At 43.6% G+C, this 19,044-nt stretch overlaps 1 protein-coding gene across 1 annotated transcript in view; it reads left to right on the forward strand.

The window, feature by feature from the left end:
- TKT (transketolase) overlaps positions 1 to 19,044 on the forward strand; it is a 77,261-nt gene that overhangs the window by 32,290 nt on the left and 25,927 nt on the right. The window contains exons 4-6 of the mRNA XM_077452080.1: positions 8,057 to 8,154; positions 15,689 to 15,880; positions 18,210 to 18,328. Coding sequence (XP_077308206.1) covers positions 8,057 to 8,154; positions 15,689 to 15,880; positions 18,210 to 18,328 — 409 coding nt within the window. The remainder of the gene's footprint in view (positions 1 to 8,056; positions 8,155 to 15,688; positions 15,881 to 18,209; positions 18,329 to 19,044) is intronic.

Below are 19,044 nucleotides of genomic sequence, written 5' to 3' on the forward strand. Positions count from 1 at the left end.
GGCCATCTTGGTACACCCACACTCATCCTCAATAAGCCTACAGTCAGAAGGCGGCAAGCGGACATCTTTTTACACCCATCGGAGTCTTGCATTTCACACTTATTTTTACCAGTAAACTGAGCTTATATCGTGAATATTCAGTATTTTCAAATCCGTCAAGCTGTTTGGATGCTGAATTTTAAAAGCAGCTGTCTTCCGGATTAGCAAACCTTTGAGACCAGCAGGCATGGCGCTGCTTTTAAAATTCAACATTAAAACAGTGTCACGGATTTCAAAATACGGTACTTCATGATATAAGCTCCATTTACTGGTAAAAATAAGTGTGAAATGCAAGGTGAGTGTAAGAAGATGTTGTCTGCTTGCCACCTTGTTACTGTAGGCGAGTATGGGTGTACCAAGATGGCTGTGCCGGAACGTCACTTCTGTTACATATTCTGATGGGTAGCGGCTTTCTGCCAGGATGCAGGCCTTGTTCTAAAAACAAAAGACAACTTTGTGTGCCATCATCTGTGTTTACAAGTGACAGCATGCCTCCTACACAGAGGACTGGGTTAGTAGTAACATTTTTTTTGCTTTCAGTGACCCACCAACTCAGGGACAATTTACCACTGTTAGTCCCAATTTCAAACCTTTTGTACACAAATATCAGATAATCGTATGAAAAATTCCGCTTTCTAAACGATTGTACGGTAATCTGATCATTAGAACAGAGCTTTTGAGAGCCGTTCACGACAGTTTGTCTGATATTATCTGATCGTTCAAACACAAAAAATTTTCTTGAAGAATAACAGATCATACGCTTTTTATTTAATCAGTACAGTTGTTCAAAAATACAAATACACTACAACACATTAAATCACTTCCAATTTTTTATTCTGTCATATGAGAATTTTTGTAAGTTTAGTAAACTCTTAATTTTCAATATGAGATATAGCATGCACAAAAAAATAAAAATAAATGAGCGGTCATTCGTCCGATAATCTCAACTGCTAAATATCATTATCAAGCTATATGTCCATATGACTGTGCAATTATACTGGTGAACACCCAGCTGGATGGAATTTCACCTTTTAAGTAGAACCTTAAAATTATAAAGATCAAAACAACTGTTCCCTTTAAATCAGGATGAATCAATCATCTCTTGCTTTTTCATAGTATAACACAGACTTCAAGTTTAAAAGGTGTGAACTGTCTCCAAAAATAAGGTTTTAATAAAATTTGATCTTAAGGCTGCTTTCACACTGGGGCGGTATTCAGGCGTTACAGCGCTAAAAATAGCGCCTGTGTAACGCCTGAAAAAAACCGGCCCCTTTAACTCCAGTGTGAAAGCCGGAGGGCTTTCACACTGGAGCGATGCGCTGGCAGGACGGTGAAAAAAGTCCTGCTAGCCGCATCTTTGCAGCGGTGAAGGAGCGGTGTATTCACCGCTCCTATACCGCTCCTACCCATTGAAATCAATGGGACACCGCGGCAATACCGCCGGCAAAGCGCCGCTGCAGCGGCGCTTTGCGGGCGGGTTTAACCCCTTTTCGGCCGCTAGCGGGGGGTAAAACCACCCCGCTAGCGCCCGCACACCGCCGCTAAAACGACGGTAAAGCGCCGCTAAAAATAGCGGCGCTTTACCGCCGACGCTGCTCCCGCCCCAGTGTGAAAGCAGCCTTACCCCCCTGACGGTATTCCCGAGTCTGGCTCGGGGGGGAATTTTTATACCAAAAGCGGTAACCCCGAGCCAGACTCGGGACCGCATCGCTGGATCCAGGAGGACGCTTACTTACCTTCTCCCTTTCGGAGCTGATCTCCGTTCCCTGCGAGCGTTGCGATGCACGGGGACGGAGATCGGCGCCAAATTCAAAAAGTAAAACACTCACTATACATACAGTATAATATAATCTTACAGATTACATTGCTGTATGTAATTATTTCACATCCCCTTTGTCCCTAGTGGTCTGCCCAGTGTCCTGCATGCAGTTTTACAGTGGTGTGAAAAAGTGTTTCCTGTTTCTTTGCATGTTTGTCACACTTAAGTGTTTCGGAACATCAAACCAATTTAAACAATAGTCAAGGACAACACAAGTAAACACAAAATGCAATTTGTAAATGAAGGTGTTTATTATTAAAGGTGAAAAAAAAATCCAAACCATCATGGCCCTGTGTGAAAAAGTGATTGCCCCCTAAACCTAATAACTGGTTGGGCCACCCTTAGCAGCAACAACTGCAACCAAGCGTTTGCGATAACGTGCAATGAGGCTTTTACAGCGTCCTGGAGGAATTTTGGCCCACTCATCTTTGCAGAATTGTCCTAATTCAGTTACATTAGAGGGTTTTCGAGCATGAACGGCCTTTTTAAGGTCATACCACAACATCTCAATAGGATTCAGGTCAGGACTTTGGCTAGGCCACTCCAAAGTCTTCATTTTGTTTTTCTTCAGCCATTCGGTGGTGGACTTGCTGGTGTGTTTAGGATCATTGTCCTGCTGCAGAACCCAAGTTCGTTTCAGCTTGAGTACACGAACAGATGGTCGGACATTCTCCTTCAGGATCTCTTGGTAGACAGCAGAATTCATAGTTCCTTTTATCACGGCAAGTCTTCCAGGTCCTGAAGCAGCAAAACAGCCCCAGACCATCACACTACCACCACCATATTTTACTGTTGGTATAATGTTCTTTTTATGAAATGCAGTGTTCCTTCTACGCCAGATATACTTGGACACACACCTTCCAAAGAGTTCCACTTTTGTCTCATTGGTCCACAGAATGTTGTCCCAAAAGTATTGGGGATCATCAAGATGTGTTGTGGAGAAATTGAGAGGAGCTTTGATGTTCTTTTTGCTCAGCAGTGGTTTTCTCCTTGGAACTCTGCCATGCAGGCCATTTTTGCCCAGTCTTTTCCTGATGGTGGAGGCATGAACGCTGACCTTAACTGAGGTAAGTGAGGCCTGCAGTTCCTTGGACGTTGTTGTGGGGTCTTTTGTGACCTCTTGGATGAGTCGTCGCTGCGCTCTTGGGGTAATTTTGGGCGGCCGGCCACTCCTGGGAAGGTTCACCACTGTTCCATGTCTTCGCCATTTGTGGATAATGGCTCTCACTGTGGTTCGCTGGATTCCCAAAGCTTTGGAAATGGCTTTATAACCCTTTCCAGACTGATAGATCTCAATTAATTTCTTTCTCAATTGTTCCTGAATTTCTTTGGGTCTCGGCATGATGTGTAGCTTTTAAGGATCTTCTGGTGGACCTTACTGTGTCAAGCAGCTCCTATTTAAGTGATGCCTTGATTGTGAACAGGTGTGGCAATAATCAGGCCTGGGTGTGGCTAGAGAAATTGAACTCAGGTGTGGACAACCACAGTTATAGTATGTTTTAACAAGGGGGGCAATCACTTTTTCACACAGAGCCATGATGGTTTGGATTTTTTTTCACCTTTAATAATAAACACCTTCATTTACAAATTGCATTTTGTGTTTACTTGTGTTGTCCTTGACTATTGTTTAAATTGGTTTGATGTTCCGAAACACTTAAGTGTGACAAACATGCAAAGGAACAGGAAATGAGGAAGGGGGCAAACACTTTTTCACACCACTGTATATAATAAAAACTGTTCTTTATGCCTGGAAACTGGAGATTGTCCATAGCAACCAAAACTGTCCCTTTACATCAAAAATGATTTTACATCAAAAATGATTTTAGACCAGCTAGAAAACAGCGATAATAAATTAGAATCACTCGCAGAATTGAGGGATAGCGATTTGTGGGGAGATCCGTCATCAAATACTGAAAAGTAATAACAGTGACAATTCTGCAACTGAGCAAATTTCTGTGTTTTTGATTTGTTTACATTATTGAATAATTTTTATTATTGTTATATTATTATTTGGTACAATTATTTATAAATATTTATTATATTATAATTTATGATTTCATTTTTCAAACTTTATCATACCCGGGATGTCTGCTAAACTCTGGTTTGGACAGATTTAAGTGAGTTATTGCTAAGAATTACAGGCCTACAATATAAAACGCCAAATTTTCATGCAAAATAATTGTACTGCTTTTAGCACCTAAAATCTGAAATAATCGTACCGCCAGGGAGGTTAAAGTGTAGGGCCACCCAAAAAAAAAAAAAAAAATGCCTAAAAATAATCCTAAAAAATTTGGAGGGAAAAAAAAAATGTTTTAACTTACCAGAAATATCTGTTGCTAGGCAGATCGTCCTAATCTGCCTCTTCCTATTCCGCAGTGATCTTCAGTTTTCTCCTCCTCACGTCCTCTTCTAGTGAATGGGGCGTGGTGTGTTCTGGGAACTGTGTGTCTCCCAGAATACAACGCACCCCATTCACAAAGCGCTGTGCGACTCGCGCATGTAGGAAAGGGGCAGTGAAGCCGCAAGGCTCCACTGCCTGTTTCCCTTAGTTGGAATGGCGGCGCTGGGACCCGAGAGCCAAGGGATGGTCGGCCTCGGGCGACCAACATCGCGGGCACCCAGGACAGGTAAGTGCATATTAAAAGTCAGCAGCTACAGTGTTTGTAGCTGCTGATTTTTACATGTTTTTTTCCCAGCTGGCTCTCCCCTTTAAAATTATATTAATTAGTTATATGTACCTGTCTGTGCAACGATATTGCATGGAGTGGTCTCTTATCTCATCTTCTGGAGACCCTCATTGGCGCTCCTCTCTTCTGAGGGCTCCCTCAGCAAGTCGGCTGCTAAAAGGGCACCGGTATATGCACTCTCAAGCTAGGATGTGTGCGTCCATAGACACACACAGTGCAGCTCAGCCATGCCCCCTGCTCCCTCCTCACAGGATTTGACTGACAGCAGCAGCAGCCTATGACTCCTGCTGCCCCCTGCATCTCCTGTAATACCAGGAAGAGAGAGCAGCAGTGCTGCAGCTGGGGACAGTGCTGGATTGGTGAGAGGAGATAAGTAAGTGTTTAAGGGGAGGGTAGGCAGAACAGGGGATGTTGTTTAAGGTAAAAAAGATTTTGACTTTAGAACCACTATAAAACTGAATTCCAGTTATGGATATTTTTACACAGGTACATTGATCTATCGTGGACGAATGTAAGTATATATGTGCCATACCTGGCTGATTGCCGTAGAAGCTGGAAATCACTGTAGTAAGCATTGCTACTACAGCTATTGCCACTAACTTCTAGGTCCCATACAGAGTGGCTGCTCTGCTGCTTGGTGAACACAAGAGATTGTTCGCTGGGCATGGGCGTCATTCAGAGAACACTTTGCATTTTCTCAATGACCCATTTTCTCAAGCACAGGACCTGCAAGTTAGTGGGGATCACTGTGATTTTCAGCTTCCATGGGATCCCAAAGGCATTGCACATACTTATATTGGTCCAAGCTGGAATTCAGCTTTAAGCTTTACTGCGAACACTATAGATGTGTTTATGCGTATAACCACTTTGAGGATTAGTCCATCGTTGGGTCTGTTCACCACACGCCATTCCCTTAAAGTCGTTATTATACTGATAAATGCAAGATATGATTGATCACCCTGATTAAGAAAAACACCTTCTTTGACCTTTATTATTTCAAAGTCCTTTGCGTTTTTCGAGTTCAGTTTCACGCATCACATAAGTGGCTTACAGAATCATTTAGGCACAACGAGTGGCTTTAATAAGCACATATGATATATTTCTATGATGCACGAAGGAGCAACAAGACACTGCTAGTCCTTGATTCCCAAGGATTTGCACTCTATTTTATTCCTCTAGGGTCCATGACATTGGTTGGCTAATGGTGCTGATAACTATAGTCAATGATGTGAAAAAGTATTTGCCCCCTTTCTGATTTTTTTTTCTTTTGCATATTTCCACACTTAAACTATTCAGATCATCAAACAAATTTTTATATTACACAAAGACAACCCAAGTAAATCCGAGATGCAGTTTTTAAATGTATTATTTAATTTATTATGGGAAAAAAGCTGTTCAAAATTGCCTGGCCCTATGTGAAAAAGTAATTGCCACCCCCCATGCTGAATCATGAATGAACTGTGATTAACCACAATTTTTTGAAAAGCTGAGTTAAATCTCACTTGCCACACCCAGGCCTGATTACGGCCAGACCAGTTGAATCAAGAAATCACATAAATAGAAGCTGTCTGAGAGAGTGAAGCATGCTAACAGATCACAAAAAGCCACACATCATGCCACAATCTAAAAAAATGAAAGAACAGATTAGAAACAAAGTAATGTACATGTATCGGTCTGGGAAGGGTTTCAAAGCCATTTCTAAGGCTTTGGAACTCCAGTAAACCACAGAGAGAGCCATTATCCACACATGGAGATAACTTGGAACAGTGGGGAACCTTCCCAGTTGTGGCCGGCCTACAAAAATGACTCCAAGAGCATGACGACAACTCATCCAGGAGGTCATAATAGAATGCAGACCAACATCTAAAGAACTGAAGGCCTCACTTGCCTCAGGCAACAACACTCATTTGCCTTAGGTAAGGACAGTGTTCATGATTCAACAATAAGAAAGAGACTGGGCAAAAATGCCATCCATGGGAGAGTTCCAAGGCCAAAGCCACTGCTGACCAAAAAGAACACAAAGGGGCTGATTTACTAAAGGCAAATAGGCCGTGCACATTGCAAAGAGTAGTTGCTCCAGATCTTAGTAAATGAGGTAAAGCTTCACTTTGCAAAGAGTACCCAATCATGTGCAAGAAAAATAAAAACAATGCTTTTTTGCTTGCACATGATTGGATGATGGAAGTCAGCAGAGCTTCCCCTCATTTACTAAGCTCTGGAGCAATTGCTCTCGCAGCGTGCAACTGCACTTTGCAAAGTGCACAGTCTATTTGCCTTTAGTAAACCAACCCCAAAGGCTGATCTCACATTTACCAAAAAAATCTTGATTACCGTATACCCAAGGCTTTTAGGCACATATTCTGTGAAATGATGAGACAAAAATGTCACTCTTTGGAAGGTGTGCGTCCCGTTATATCTGGCATAAAACGAATACAGTATTTCATAAGAAGAACAGCATACCAACAGTCAGACATGATGGTGGTAGTGTGATGGTCTGGGGCCGCTTTGCAGCTTCAGGACCTGTACGACTTACCATAATTGATGGAACCATAAATTTTGAACTCTACCAGAAAATCCTAAAGGAGAATGTCCGGCCATTCGTTCATGACTTCATGTTCAAGTGCACTTGGGTTATGCAGCAGGACAATGATCCAAAAAACAGCAAGTCAACCTCCAAATGGTTCAAACAAAGCAAAATTTAGGTTTTGGAGTGGCCTAGTTAAAGCCAGGACTTTAATCCAATTTAAATGCTGTATCATGACCTTACACAGGCCGTTCATGCTGGAAAACCCTCCAATGTGGCTGAATTAAAACAAGTCTGCAAAGATGAGTGGGCCAAAATTGCTCAACAGCAATGTGAAATACTCATTGACAGTTATCGCAAGCACTTGATTGCAGTTGTTGCCGCCAATAGTGGCACAATCAGTTATTATGTTTATGTGGCAATTACTTTTTCACATAAAGCCATGCAGGTTTGGACAGCTTTTTTGCCTTAATGAATGAAATCATCATTTAAAAACTGCATTTTGTATTTATTCGGGTTATCTTTGTCTAATAATAAAATTTGTTTGATGATTCGAGTCATTTAAGTGTGACAAATATGCAAAAAAAAATAAAAAATCAGAAAGGGGACAAATACTTTTTCATAGCATTGTACATGAGACTGTTGTCTGCTTGTTATCTGTGACACCTGCCTCCCTCAAACACTACCCGCATCCAATTCACAATAGCAGGAGATTTTGACTGTCTCTCCACTGCGGCTCCAGTGCCAATTTGCACAGGAGCCCTGTGCGTCTTTTGGTCCGTTTCAGGGCCGAATTCAGTCAAAAATTAGGGCTTAAATTGGACCTGAAATGGTGAATGGGGACACACCGGACCCCTGCTGTGAGTGTCATGCGAAGATAGTCTGAACCCAGCCTAAAACTAAAAGTGAGCTTTTAATTGGAGATGAAATTGTACAAAATGTCAATGAATATAATTTCATACTAATCCATGCTTGTTTTTGTTTCAGAGGCAAGAATTTACAGATGTAGCCACAGGATCACTGGGACAGGGGCTGGGGGCTGCTGCCGGCATGGCTTACACCGGAAAAAACTTTGACAAAGCCAGGTAATGGCACAGGAAAAATGCATTTCAGCAAGTGAGCTGAGTTACTGAAGGCCAAGGGAATTATTTTGCGCCGGACGTAACATTCCCTGCAGTGAGGTGGGGTTTTTTGCCCTTCTGTTTTGTGTTCTGGTTCTATCTTGAGTGATGACAACTGTCTACAAGAGCATTTCAATCCCTTCTGAGAGATTTCCTCTTGTTTCCTGTTGTGTCCACAGAACAAAAAGTGAAGTGAAATCTCCCCAAAAAAGGGTAACTCCATCCAAATTAAAAAGGATTGTGTGGCCTATACTTTAACACAGACATTTGTTTTCCATCATGTGTTATTATTTTCATCTAGGTGTATTCCTTGTATTATTCTGCCTTTAATTAGCACGAGTTAGCGTGAATATGTCATTATTGCAAAGAGATCAAAGATGTTATTCAGTCTTCCTCTCTTTTTTGCATCTGAGCTACAAAGTAGAGGAGGATGAAACTTCTACTGAATGGCACTGAATATCATGGTGAAAGGTCTACTGAAAAGGCAACTCCAGCAGACACTTTTAGGTAGAGTCAGATGAAGCGCATGTACCAGAGATGTCGCCAGGATTGTGAAGGACCTAGGGCACAAATAGAAATGGTGGGTGGAGTCAATTCTTGCAAATAGTGTGAGAGGCCTAAAGAGATATGCCACCTATGCCACAGTCCTTACAAAGTAAAGAGTATGTAATGTATGCATATTATAGCATGGTTCAGGAGTATGTAATGTAACATACAGTGTGCAAGGGCCAGGAGACTATATCATACAAAATTCAGAAGTCAGTAGTATGTAACACAGAGAATGCAGGGGTTGAGGGTAGGTTTCAGGAGTATGTAATGCACAAAGTGCAAGAGTCAGGAGTATGTAATGTACAAAGTACAGGAATCATGAGTATGTAATGTAAATATCGCAAGGGTCAGGAGTATGTATCCCTAACCCAAGTACAAATCCCTCACCCCTTTACCTCCTCATGCAAAAACCCTAGCTCCAGCACAAATCTTCGCCCTCCCAAGCAACCCCCCCCCCAATCATCCAAACCCCTTCTCACCCATAAGCACAACTCCGGCACCTCCAGGAAACCCCCTTCTCATCCTATTGGAAACAACACACACAACTCCCAGGAAATAACCCTTCTCCCCTCTGTCAGCAAAAGACATCTATTCCCCAAGAAAGCTCACCTTCAACCAAGCCTGCATAAAATGACACACCTGTCAAGGAAAAATTCCCTTGCAACACAAAGATCCCTGCCGAACAAAAATTCTACCCATTCCCAAACTAAAATACCCTCTCCCCATTTCTAAAAACCTTACTCCCAAGCACCTCACACCCTGGCACCAAAATTCCCACCCCTCTTCACCAAAATCCCCATTACTCAGCGCAGAAATCCCCACTACCCAACACAAAAATCGTCCCCTAGCACAGCTATCCACATCTCTATAGCATCCCCTTACCAATCACTCACCATATTTCATACTTAGTGGTGCCAATGCAGCAAGGGGGACCTTTTCCTTGGCTGTATCATATGACACATCAGAGCCCAGGAGTCACCTCACCTCTGCATTGTCACTCTGATCTGATATGTGATGGGAAGGGGGTACTTTGCTGGTATGTGGGAGACCCTACATAATGTTGGTTGTTATAATCCACAACTGTGCAGTGACTTCCACATAGCAGGGAAGCGCAGGGCATCACTGAACCGAGGCAAAGAGGTGGGTATGTGCCCCCAGTGCCTGGTGCTTGCGACACCCATGGCATGTACTGTGCTATTATCCCTCCATTGGGAACTGAACATTAAAAGCTAGCTTTACCTGTAAGAAAATTATAAATGCCAAGATTTTTGCAGGGCACAAATGTGCATGTATTATTTTTATTTTATGGGAGCCTGCAAAGTATCGTACCCATGATCAGTGGGTCTTGGGTGCAGTGCCATGCTTCTGCACACTCTTCCTCCAGCTCTCTGCACATACAGAGGTACAGGCTTCCAGTTGCAGAGGATGCTGTAAGTATCAATGGGTTATGATATGGTGATAACTGCACTTGTGTTCCATTGAGAACTGCAAGTCCGTCTGCTGTGGTGGAAGATGGGACTTGTAATTCATTAATTTACAGATATCTGTAAATGAATGACACATTTGTGTGGGCAGAGCCCCACACAGCCATGCTGGTTCTAAAAGTGACAGTGGCTGCAGGGGAGAAGAACCCCTGCATGCTGTCACTGGTCACTGGAGGGATCTCATTTGCACCATGTTACATATTATACCCTAAATGTGAATGTACCATGTAATATGGGGCAAAATATGAAAGCTAAAGTTTAATCTGCCTACATCTTGTCCTGTTTCTCCCTCTCCCCTTACCCATCAACCTGTTAATGTTATTTTTAAATAAAAAAATCTTTCTATTTTCATGACCTTATTTCAGACCCAGGAACATCATCACTGGTTCTCTGTGTTTCTCTATGAAATGTAGGCAGATCATAACTAGTAGGAGGGGCTGGCAGAGTTTCGTACATAGCTTCCTGAAAACATAGGAGCAACCTGACTCAGTACCAGTGGCAGTTGGTGCTCAATCTTTGGGGGGGGGGGGGGCGGCAAACCAATGCCACCCTCCTCCCGCGGGAAACGGACGGGAAGGCGGCGATCCCCTTAGGACCTCCTGGCCAATCGGGTCTCTTCCTGATTGGCTGGGAGGAGGATCAGGAAGACAATAGCGAATATTAATTTGCTATTGTCACACAATTGGGTGGGCTTAGGGCACAGTGCTCTGTACCCTAGCCCACCCTTTGTTGATGCCAATTAGAGCCTCAGGCATTAATTGTGTGCTTCTTAAAAACCAAAAAAAAAACCCCAGTGTCTGTCTGAATGAGTGGGCATTCCTAGGCAGGCTGCCCTAGGTAACACCCACATGGGATGACCATCCTCCATAAGTGAAAGAACTGAAACATAATGAATATGGGGGCTCAACAGGGGCAGTAAGGCAGGAGAGGAAATGGCTAGATGATGCTGGATGTCCTCCAGCCAGGAAAAAAAAGCAGGCTCCATCCAACTGGCACACTGGGAGAAGCTCACAACAACCAGTGCAATCAGGGTAAGCAATTTCAGTACAGGAGAGGAATCTGTACAACTGTGCAAGTCTGAAGGTAAGGCCGCGTACACACGCGCGGACTGTTCGCCCAACCTTGTTCGTCAAACAGTTTCGGCAAACAGTCCGCTCAAAATTTGCATGAGCGGACTTGCCCACACACGAGCGGACTGTTTGACGAACAAGGTTGGGCAAACAGTTCGCTCAACTTTTGAAATGAACGGACTCGCCCACGTAAGGAGGAGGCAAATCCGCCCATTTCGAGCGCGTGTACAGGTAGGCGGGGCCCGCGAAGGAGACGTCGCGGGCTCCGCCGCCTGGAATGTACTTAAAGGGGAACCCCAACGCCGAAAAAAATCGGGTTGGTCACATGGGTTGATGTCACATGGGGACTATGACATCGTAAGGGGGCGGGGTCACCATGTGACCAACCCATGTGACATATACCATGTGACACCGCCCCATTGTCACTATATAAGTGGCAGCGGAGCGTGTCCCTGGCATTCCGGCCGGAGAGCTCGTCGAGTCAACATCTCCAGGAGAAGAAGAAGAAGAACAAGAACGGAAGGCGGCGGCGGCGGCGACGACGACAGCGGCGACAGAAGACCGGGCCACCGCCTGTAAAAGAGCTACAAGAAGGCGCGGTGGCCCGGCAGAAGAACCGAAGGCGGCGACAGAAGAACGGAAGACGGCGACAGAAGACCGGGCCACCGGACCAGGCGCGGTGGCCCGGCAGAAGAACCGAAGAGGGGGACAAGACCCCCGAAGTCGGGAGAAGAGGCCGGCGGCGGGGAGGAAGAAAGCCGGACTCCTCCGCTAGTAAAAGAGCTACACACACATAGCGGAGGAGTCCGGCGAGAAGACCCCCGAAGACGGAAGACCCCCGGAGCTGTGCAATAAAATACTTTTTCCATGTGTTGTGTTTTTTTTTGTACTTTATTTCACAGGTGAATGGGTAGGGGTACATTGTACCCCATACTCATTCACATAGGGTGGGGGGCCGGTATCCGGGGGCCCCCTTCTTAAAGGGGGCTCCCGGATTCCGATAAGCCCCCCGCCCGCAGACCCCGACAACCAACGGCCAGGGTTGTCGGGAAGAGGCCCTTGTCCTCATCAACATGGGGACAAGGTGCTTTGGGGTGGGGGGGCCGCGCGGCCCCCCCTTCCCCAAGGCACCCCCCATGTTGAGGGCACGCGGCCTGGTACGGCTCAGGAGGGGGGGCGCGCTCGCTCGCCCCCCTTTCCTGGCCGGCCGGGTAGCGTGCTCGGACAAGGGTCTGGTGTGGACTTGGGGGGAACCCCCACGCCGATTTTTTTCGGCGTTGGGGTTCCCCTTTAAGCCCATTCCAGGCGGCGGAGCCCGCGACGTCTCCTTCGCGGGCCCCGCCTACCTGTACACGCGCTTGAAATGGGCGGACTTTCCGAGCGGGAACAGTCCGCTCATTTCGAAAGTACAGCGGACAAGCCCACACACGGGCGGACTGTTCGCTCAAACACAGTTTCAGCGGACAGTTTTTCGGAATTTCCGAAAGACTTTGTCCGTCCAACTGTCCGCTGAAACTGTCCGCTGAAAGCCCACACACGAGCGGACTGTCCGCCCAAACACTGTTCAGCGGACAAGGTTGGGCGAACAGTCCGCCCGTGTGTACGCGGCCTAAGACCTTCAGGTTTAAATAGAACTTTTGTGGATCACATGCAGCCAGGGCTCTGGTGATACTTATTGAATTTTGCATAACTGGTATCTCTGACATCACAGCAAAATGGCCCATAATTAAAGGGGTTGTAAAGGTTTGTGTTTTTTCACCTTAATGCGTGCTATAAACTAAGGTGAAAAAACACCTGTCAGTGACTGGCCCCCCAGCCCCCCGCTTTACTTACCTGAACCCTCAAACTTGTCCTACGGGGACGTGCCGTCTCTCTGCTAGGGGGTTCTCGGCTGTTGATTGGATAGATTGATAGAAGCACAGCCATTGGCTCCCGCTGCTGTCAATCAAATCCAGTGACGTGGGGGGCAGAGCCGAGTCCTGCATTCGGCATATATGGATGCTGAATACTGGACTCGGTAACGTGCCCGCATGGTAATACCCCGGGAGAGCGCTTCTCCCAGGGGCTTATGCAGTGCGGGTAGGAGCTGAGAGAGGATGTTCGGGGCCACTCTGTGCAAAACGAGCTGCACAGTGAAGGTAAGTATGATATGTTTGTAATAAAAAAAAAAAAAAATGAACATTTTGTGTCACTTTAAGGCGTGACAGATAAGGGCAGGAGAAAAGCATGTCTAAGGTGTTTGTTAAGGAGTGTCCGTTTGAGCTGAATATTGCTGGAGGCGTTTGATGTCCTTCCCGCCTTTTGATTACCTCACCTGAACTTTTCCTGGGAATTGCATTGTAAGGAGGAGGTTTGTGTTCACCATACACACTATTAGATTTTCTGCAGATTTTTGTCTTCAAACGTACCAAAAGCATATAATCCGATGTCAAACCTTAAAGCCTTGTGCACACGATCGGATTTTCTGATGGGAAATGTGTAAAGACAGGCTGTTGGCTGAAAATCCAACAGTGTGTTTGCTTCATCGGACAATTGTCAGATTTTCCGCGGACAAAGTTGGATAGCAGGTTTTAAAATTTTCCACGGACAAATGTCTGTTGTCGGATTTTCCCGAGCGTGTGTACACAAGTCCATCAGACAAAAGTCGAAAGTATAAACACGCATGCTCAGAAGCAAGGACGAGCAGGAAGCGGTCGGTCTTGTAAACTAGTGCTCGTAATGGAGAATTAACATTTGTGACGTGGCAAATTATGAAATCTCCAAATACAGCACACATTCTCTTCTTCTTTAATGGGATAATAATGAAGCTGCATTGCTGGTGATAATGATGGAGTTATTGCAAACTAATTTTTAAAGGCTTTTTTTTTTTGTGATATCAAGAATAATATTATTATGCTTTTTTTTATTAATTTTTTTTGGGCAAGTTACCACAACACCATTATCCTGTAGTTTTTAAGATCAAAGATACAACTATCTTGTTGTCCCTTGTCAATTTTACATTGTATTTTTTATAAATGTAACTGCCTACTTCCAAACTGTCATTTGAAGTAAAACACATAGCCAAGTATTATTGTACACAATTTTTTTATTGTGCTTTAAACCAAGAAAACAAATAAAATTAGACATGCTATCTGCCAATAGAACCTAATAAAAAAAATGCATTCTATGCATCCAAAAATATAGAAAATATACCAAATCAAATCATTAATCAACAAAAAAAAATAAAAATTCAAAGCAATATCTACAAGGCCAATAATAAATAACACGTTATCTCCTCTGATTCCGCAACATGTCTGGTTGACGAACGGCCGTTCAGAAACAAACTGAAAAGTGCGAAATAAAAAGTGTGAAATGAAAAGTGCTAAATGAAAAGCGCGAATCAACACTCACCAAACTTTTACTAACACGAAATTAGCAGAAGGAGCCCAAAGGGTTGTGCTAAAGAGCTGAAAAAACACGTAGTGCGTCTAGACTAGTACATCACTATGTTCGTAATTGTTGGTCAACATTTGTGTGACGGTGTGTATGCAAAACAAGTTTGAGCCAACACACCCTTCGAACAAAATTCCACAAGGGAATTGTGTGATGACAGACTGTTGGCCTAAAATCCGACCATTAGTACGCTCCTTCAGACAATTGTTGTCCAACTTTCAGACAACAAATGTCGGATGACAGGCTAGTAAATTTTCGGTGGACAGTGGTCTGTTGTCAGATTTTCGTATCGTCTGTACACAAGTCCGTCACACAAAAGTCCAAAGTATAAACACGCATGCTCGCAATCAATGCTCACCAAACATGACGTTAACAGAAGGTGCCCAAAGGGTGGCGCTCAAGAGCTGAAATTCCTCGTAGTACGTCACTACGTTCGTGTTTGTTGGCCAACAATTGTGTACCGTTTGTATGCACGACAAAGTTCCCGGCACACGCCCTTCGGACAAAAGTCTGACGCTTTGTTGGCCAACAATCTGATCATGTGTAACAGGCTTGAAGCTTGGTACACTCAATCGGATTGTTGGCCAACAGAGCATCAGACCTTTGTCAAAAGGGCATGTGCCTGGAGCTAGTCTTGCATAGTAACAGCTATGTTTTTCCCCACGAAAGTGGGGTTACTCTTTAAGGGTTTATGTTGCCTTCCTCTGGATCAACTGTGGTTATAGGGTTCTGTATAGGGAGGTTTTCAATTAATTTATAATTTTTTTCCTATTGGTTGTACTAGATGAACATTTTCAGCCTGATTAAGAGAAATTTTATAATGAAAAATCTCTCCAATGGGGACAGATGAAAACAATAAATTTTATTTTATTGACGAAATACACTTATCTATTATAAAACAGAGTTTTTTGGAAAATAACATTCTAAACAATTAAAAGAATATTCTTCTTGTATTGTTTTCAGCTACCGAGTATACTGTTTGCTTGGAGATGGAGAGACTTCAGAAGGTTCTGTTTGGGAAGCCATGAACTTTGCTGGTCTGTACAAGCTGGACAACCTTACCGCCATCATCGATGTTAACCGCCTTGGACAGAGTGATCCTGCCCCTCTAGAGCACAAAGTAGAGATCTACCAGAAACGCTGTGAGGCCTTTGGGTAGGTGATGTTTATATAAGAAATGCCCCAGTTCCAATGGATAGAAATTCTCCAGGATATCCAATAAATACATCCAAAAAGTGAATATGCTCCCGTTCATTCAGTATCACTTTCACTCCTTAAAGAAGAGGTGCAGCCTCCCCACAAAAAATTAAAAGCCAGCAGCTACAAATACTGCAGCTGCTGGCTTTTAATATAAGGACACTTACCTGTCCAGGGAGCCCACGATTTTAGCACCCCAGACGATATTCGGATCGCCTGTCGGGTGTAGCCACCACCATTCCTGTTAAGGGAACCTGGCAGCCAGTTCACAGCCAGTTCCCTACAGCACATGCACGAAGCGCACTGTGCTTTCGTATTGGTTCTATAGTGGAGGCAAGAGGAGGGGGCCGAACTTATGAGAAACAGCGATGTGGCCCCGTTTTTCGGAAGTGGGAAATGGTCAAAAACAGATACCTGTTCCCCCCTCCCCCCTGAAAGGTGCCACATATAGCACCGGAGGTGGGGAGGACACAGATAAGCTGAAGTGTCGTTAACTCAACTACACGCAACAATTGGTTTGCATGGACGGGTTGCGATTTAGATGTGGCGCTGGATCCACAGCAAACTCGCTGTGAATTCACACGGCATCTAGTGTAAACCCAGGCTTAGAGGATTTTACTATGACTGGAACAGACAGAATATGGAGCAGCTGCGCAAAGTAGCCAATCACTTTCTATCTTTTATGTGCTAAGATTCCTGTGCAAATTACATGCGGTGTCTCGCACCGCAGCAATGTGAACCCAGACTAAAGCTGGATACACAATATACAATTTTCTTTTCTTTCTTAGATTGTTTTCCTTTAGATTTACCAAAACCATATAATGAGGTCAAACCTTAACACTTTCAATTTGTATGCAATCTGGCACGCCCTTGTACTACATGATTTTGGTAAATCTAAAGGAAATCTAACAACAAAAATTGTATGGTGTGTATCCAGCTTAAAAGTGTTTTCTGTGAAGTGTTCCATGCAGGTGATTGCAGATTTATCTGACATATTTTAAAGCCCATCTCAGAAATTATATTTAAGTCGTCATTCATTTTCACCAAAAAACTTCCATTAGAATTATATAGGCATTTAATGCATTTTATTTGTGTTATTTACCTGTAAAATCCTCCCTTGTGTGTAGACATTGAAGAGTATTTCTACTGCTGGGGGCGCCATCTTGGATGTGATGTCAGCAGCTCCCACAGACTCAGAGCTGTCATTCAAGGGAGTCAGTTGCTCCTCCCGCAGTAACTACATAAAAGGTTATGGAGGGTGGTGAAGGGTGGGGTGGAGAAGCTGGGCAAGCACAGGCACTCCCAGAAGAGGAGAGGACTATCATATGCAAGGGGTGGTTGTGCTAGGGAATTGACCTGGAAATATCACATTTTCAAAAGGCACAAGTAAATGCAAAATCATTTATGGAAAAGAAACTACTGCAAGTAAGCTGTCAAGACACTTTTCTGTACTTTTGCACTTTTTAAGTTGTTGACAGGGTCTCTTTACCTTCAGCCTTTTTTTTTTGTGATAAAGAACCTCGGCCGGGCTAATATTGCAGCCTGTAACTCCATTAGGGAAGTTGCTCACTTTTACTGGTAACCTCACAGGAAGTGAATGAAATCTTTCAACAAAATTTATCAAAAGATTTTGGCATAAAGTGGAACTAAATCCATCGCTTCAATGGTTTCTCAAAGCAGTTACATTCAAGGCATGCCATAAATGATAACTGCTACAGTTGCTTGTGCTCTCAACCAGACTAGGTGGCTGCTGTCATAACTGATCACATGTGCAGCACCATGGCAACTGCAAATCAAACAGAGGCTAAGATGGCAGCTTCCTTGGCTGTAAAGGATATGAGGGTTTGGTTCCAATTTAAGTTGGCTTTTACCCTAATATTTATAAAATTATTTTTTATAAAATGCAGATAGTAAAAGTGTAGTAGATTTCCAAAATCACTTGCTGAGGCGGATTAACCCTTCACAATCTGCATTGTTATTTACCCTGACTAGACTAAAATCCTGCTTACTTATTCCTCTTCCATCTAGTGTCAGTACCTTTGTCCTGTCAGAGACTCCATATCAGCTTCTAATGGCAATTCTTCTCACATATCCAGTCAGTGGGCAGCAAGCAATAAAGATACATGGAGGAGGAAGTTTTTGGCTTGAACGCCATTAAGTGACCTGGTCATAGAGTAGAAGAGCCCATGTTTTGCTGCATCAGTCCTCCTGATTTTTTATTTTTTTTTGTTCACATTAAAATTCAGATTTTTTTATTTGAGTTTTTGATGTTCTCTTTATGTTCTAGGTGGCACACTGTTGTTGTGGATGGTCACAGTGTGGAAGAACTGTGTAAGGCATTCACTGGTGTGAAGGACCAGCCAACTGCAATCATTGCCAAAACCTTCAAAGGCAAAGGCATCACTGGTATGTATTTTTAAAGAAGACTTCCAATGCCAGAAAAAAATAGACTGTGTGTGCAAAGAAAGGTGATTCAATTGTGCCAGTTCAATCTAGGAGATTGAGCGTTATATATTGTTTAAGACATACAGGTCCGTCGATTGATGGACGTTTCTGCCAGACCTGCCCATACATATTGCTTTTTACATTTTATATCACTGCAAGCTCCCAAAGAAGTGCCTAAAGGTGCGCAACATGTAGAGTTTCCTCATCACTCCTCAACCACCAACCAGCCTTTTTCTTCAACTACTATCACCCGAATCGAATCGGTGTTGATCTGTTTATACTGTGGTAACAATTGGTTGTGTTAGGTGTTGCGAGTGTCGTGTAGATCAAACACCATGTTTAGTTTTAACATGTTATGCCAACAATGTCATTTTTAACCATGCTTAATACATTTTCTGACCTTTTTAAGTAAAATGAAATTCAGTTTGTAGTTAGCTTGTATACTGTGTTTTATTATAGAAATTAGGTTGGTTGCTGTTTGTAAAGTAAATCACTAACCCTGGTGATGAGCAGTCGGGTCGATAGATCACAAAAAGATTTTTAGGTTGGAGCTACTAGAGAAAGTTGAAGCTCAAAGTGTTTTATAAAAATGTACATTTTAATAATCAGTCTCTTTAATTGATAAAATGAGAAATGGGGTAGCATTTCTCACTAAGGCAGGAAGATGCAGACAACAA

Source organism: Lithobates pipiens, unplaced genomic scaffold (genome assembly GCF_037356315.1).
Source record: "Lithobates pipiens isolate NorthernLeopardFrog02 unplaced genomic scaffold, aLitPip1_a1.2 Scaffold_23, whole genome shotgun sequence".
NCBI classification, from domain to species: Eukaryota; Metazoa; Chordata; class Amphibia; order Anura; family Ranidae; genus Lithobates; species Lithobates pipiens.